The sequence below is a fragment of the Sinocyclocheilus rhinocerous genome, unplaced genomic scaffold, assembly GCF_001515625.1.
Source record: "Sinocyclocheilus rhinocerous isolate Xijiao unplaced genomic scaffold, SAMN03320098_v1.1 scaffold477, whole genome shotgun sequence".
Lineage (NCBI taxonomy): Eukaryota > Metazoa > Chordata > Actinopteri > Cypriniformes > Cyprinidae > Sinocyclocheilus > Sinocyclocheilus rhinocerous.
Window position 1 is genome coordinate 229,982 of NW_015648673.1, and position 4,892 is coordinate 234,873.

At 31.3% G+C, this 4,892-nt stretch overlaps 1 protein-coding gene across 1 annotated transcript in view; it reads left to right on the forward strand.

Annotated features, from left to right (window-relative positions):
• The first annotated feature begins 1,949 nt into the window (after positions 1-1,949).
• LOC107710202 (peptidyl-prolyl cis-trans isomerase A-like) overlaps positions 1,950-4,892 on the forward strand; it is a 4,395-nt gene continuing 1,452 nt past the window's right edge. The window contains exons 1-4 of the mRNA XM_016514942.1: positions 1,950-2,149; positions 2,623-2,653; positions 2,846-2,934; positions 3,823-3,919. Coding sequence (XP_016370428.1) covers positions 2,000-2,149; positions 2,623-2,653; positions 2,846-2,934; positions 3,823-3,919 — 367 coding nt within the window. The 5' untranslated portion in view covers positions 1,950-1,999. The remainder of the gene's footprint in view (positions 2,150-2,622; positions 2,654-2,845; positions 2,935-3,822; positions 3,920-4,892) is intronic.

Here is a 4,892-nt window from a genome sequence, read left to right on the forward strand (position 1 = left end):
CACACACACACACACACACACACTCACACACACACACACACACACACTCACACACACACACACACACACACTCACACACACACATATATATATATAAATGGTATGTAATTGTGAGCGCAGCCTGTGTTACTCATCATGCGTTTCACATCCAGACGGAGTGATACATAAAATGCTAAAAAAAATACACTTCCGTTTAAGAAACCAATAATATGTAAAACTGTCGGAGGCTCAGTTAAGGATATTTTATTGGTATACAGACTTTCATGTTAATATGAGAAATATTGTTAATATGTACAAGTAAATATGACAGCCTTATGTGAAATAAATCTATACAGGCTTGTTTATTTGTAGAAAGGGCTTTTAATATTATTTTTTGCTCTGTTTTGTTTTGGTAAATTATTTTTTATTGTTCTTATGCTTTAACGCTTGTTCTGATGATTACATCGCGTGGCAAAAAATTATACACATGCAAAGAATTTTTGAGTCTTCCCTTTTTTATAAAAGAGACGGATGATTTTAATATCTGATTCTAAAAGACTTTTATCTGTGAAATCATTGAGGCTGCATCTCCACATCTGATGTCCTGACAGCTCTAAGAATCATCTCACTCACACAATAAATGATTTTTCTGTGTGTCGCCATGTTTATGTTTATCTCTGGAGATCACGGCTGTCATTTTCACACGGTGTGAAGCAGAAATAAAGCATCTGATTGTGATTCTTTGCTGATTCCTGCAGATCTGTATGTGGTTTCATGAATTGATCAGCAGCTCATACAAACGTCCTCAACAGACCAAACCTCAATAAACTCCGATATTTATTGTTATTAAGCTGAATTATTGATTCCATGAGTTCATGAACTGCTTTCGGTGGATAATCATTTACTAACGTTCAGTTCAAATTTCATTTTTGCCATGACTGAAGTCTGTTTTAAAAAAGAGATTAATCTTATAACTTATATAATGTCTCTATATATCATTGTGCATTAATGACAACATAAACTTGGCTGATGATAAAGCTCAAATAAATAAAAAAACACATTTTATATATTTATTATATTTTGATTATTTTAGTATATTTTTATATTTAACATTGTACTTTTATTTTTAAAATCAGGTTACTAATAGTAGGCCTAATATTAGGTTATATAAACATATAATTTATGTGTTTTTATTTAGCTAATAATTCATGCGTCTGAGGGTTTATTTGATTTTTTAGTCATAAACTCATATAAATATCTATATTTTTTTATTTATGTTTTTTATATTTATTTAAATAGCTACATTTTATGAAGTATTTTTTATTTTAATTAAATTGAATCATTTTTAAGTCAAAATACTTTTGTTTTTATGCTTTTATATGTTTTATATATGTTAAATAATGTATGTCTTATATGTTTATAATTGTTTTATATGAATTAACATGTATTTATTTATTATTTATGTTTATATATTTATGATATTTTTATATTTAACATTGTACTTTTATTTTTAAAATCAGGTTACTAACAGTAATAATATTAGGTTACATAAACATATAATTTATGTGTATTTTTAATTTAATAATTCATGTCTGAGGGTTTATTTGATTCCAGTAGTCATAAACTTATATAAATTTCTAGATTTTTTATTTGTTTTTTTAATATTTATATAAATAGCTACAATTTAAGACATATTTTTTACTTTATTTTTCATATATTAATTATATTTTATATTTTACACATTTTAATAAAATTGAATAATTTTATTGAATTATCAAAAAAAATTATTGTACTTTTGTTTTATGTGTGTTTATATGTTTATAATCTATTTATTCTAAAAATATATATATTTTTTAATTCTATTATTTTAATCTATTTATTAACATGTATTTATTTATTATTTATGTTTACGAATCAACATGTGACTGACACACGCGCTCGCGCTCTTAAACGCTTCCGTGTGACGCTTCAGCACTTCCTGTGCGTCAGTAACTCAGCGGAGTCGTTAACCGGAATCAGCATGTTAATCATCAGTAACAGGTTTAAGTTGTGTTCGCTGGCGTTCACCGCCGCGCGCATGTACGCCACCGGAGCTCAAGCCAACAACAACCCGGTGGTGTTCTTCGACATCGCGGCGGATAACGAACCGCTCGGTAGAGTCACTTTCGAAGTGAGTATGAGAGAAGTTACGAGCTCTACTATGAGGAAGGCTTGGCTAATGAATATTAATGACGCACCGCGACGTTCGTCCAGTTAGTCTTTTTGATTGGCTGAAAGAACGCTGGACGCTTGACAGTTGGCGAATCAACGATTACGAGGAGGGTTTATGAATATTAATAAGATTGCGTGACTGGACGTTCCACGACGTTTATAAAGTAACGTTACCTTTACATAATTAATATTCATAAGCTCAGCCTTCGCCATGGTGGAATATTTACAACCCGGTAACAATGATCTAAAATACTTTACTTTATAATACTATAGCGCGTAACATGTTTCTAAAAAAAATAAGTTAAATTATTTAGATGTTCAAGCAAATGTAGCAGCAGCGTCTATGCGTGTTTATTTCGCAATGTGATTATTTTACAATATTTTAAAAGTGTTTCTCATTCATTGACCTTTAACTCTCTTCCTGAACTGTAGCTGAATGCGGATGTTGTGCCCAAAACAGCAGGTAAAGTACTTGAAAACATTTTATATTCGTTACATTGTGTTGTTTCTTCTGTTCTGCTGGAGTCTGTGTGTGTTGTAGAGTGCTCTGGGTCAACCAGGAGTTGTTTTGAATGTGCTTTAAAAAGCAAAATGAAAGTAAAAGTCAGTGTTGCTCTGGCACAGGTGTCATTGTGATCTTCTGTGTGTTTTCTAGAGAACTTCCGAGCTCTGTGCACCGGTGAACATGGCTTCGGATACAAGGGCTCGATCTTCCACAGAGTGATCCCACAGTTCATGTGTCAGGTGACCAGATCCTCATCAAGATCACACGCCTGCATGAGCTTCATTATGCTTTAGATTGAAGCTCTGTCCACAGAAACACATCAGACCATAGGAATAAATGATGCTTATTAAAGGGATAGTTCACCCCAAAATGAAAATGTGATGTTTATCTGCTTACCCCCGGGGCATCCGAGATGTAGGTGACTTTGTTTCTTCAGTAGAACACAAATTATGATTTTTAAGTCCAACCGTTGCAGTCTATCAGTCGTATAATGCATGGCAATGGTAACAAAATCTATGAGAGTAAAAAAAACATGCACAGACAAATCCAAATTAAACCCTGCGGCTCGTGACGACACATTGATGTCCTAAAGAAACAAAGTCACCTACATCTCGGATGCCCCGGAGGTAAGCAGATAAACATCACATTTTCATTTTTGGGTGAACTATCCCTTTAAGTTCAAATCCAGACAGTTACTCACCTGCATATCCTGTGTTATATTTAATGTGACGGTAAATATGACATTTCAAACAATTACAGCAGTGTAGCATCTTATGCTACCATTTCAATGCTTTTTTCCAGCATTTTACAACATGCATGTTTTTACCTAATTGATAGACTGTATATTTGTACTTTTTCTTTAATTGCAAACAGGCTAAAATGTGCTTTGAAATGGTGAATCCTGAGCAAATGTAACCAGTTGCTTTGTGTTAATGTTAATGCAAAATCCCTTTAATGATCCGTGTGAATGAAACAGTGTTGCTCTTCCTGTCTTTACAGAAGAACCGCATTAACTCTGCATGACTAATTTCACATTTGATGACGAATTGTTTCATACTGCAAATGTTAAGCCTCGCATGTGATTCAGTGTGTTTGCTTTTCTTTACACTACTTTGTGTTTGTCTTAGGGAGGAGATTTTACAAATCACAACGGAACTGGAGGAAAGTCCATCTATGGTCCGAGATTTCCAGATGAGAGCTTCAGACTGAAACACACCGGCCCAGGTAAAACGCTCTTAAATGTGTTTGCATGGTTCATCAGATGCTGTGACTTTCATTCTGTAGTCTATGAATGTTTTCATGTGTTCTTGACTTGGTAAACGTCAGTGAGTTCACTGTACAAAGATCATTCAGGGTTTCTGTAGGAACATGTCGACGCCTCTAGATGGCGCCATAAGAGCTGTTAAAAGCCAACTAGTGCTACTGTTAACTAAAACAATTACAAGTGCTTTTATTAATTGAAATAAAAAATCTAAAATATTAGATGAAAACAGAAACTAAACTAGAAATGTTGGTTTAGCAACTAACTGAAAAGTTCTAAAATTGCTAGAACTTAAACTGAAACCTATCAAATAAAATAATTTATAATGTATAATACTTTAATTTTAAAGAAGCTAAATAGAAATATTTCAAAAAATAATAATAATAACAAAAATGTCAGGAGCACAGCAAAATTACTAAAATTTAAATAAAAACATAAACAGAAAAATATAAAAATAAAAGCTAGTTACATTAATATTAAAACTAAAACTGAAATAAAAATAAAGCTAAATAGAAATATTATAAAAAATGACGTTAAAATAAAACTAAATGGAAATATTTACAATAAAAATGACAAAAGTACAACAAAATGACTAAAACCTGAGCTGAGGGGGGGACCAAAAAAAAAAAAAAAAAAAAATAAATATATATATATAAAATAAACAATTGAAATAACAGATAAGCTTAAACAGTTTTTTTTATTATTATTTTAGCTAGTTGCCATTGTAACATTGCAACTTTACTAATTATTTACTAAATTACTAAATCTTTAACAAAAATTTTAATAAAAACAGAAAATCCTAAAATTTAACCTCATTTAAAATATTAACAAAAATAGTACGGTATAATATTATACATGATAATAAAATAACACTGAAGAGAATAAGAGTTGAACTTAGTTGCATTAGGAAAATATCGTTTTTTTTGCATATAAAAA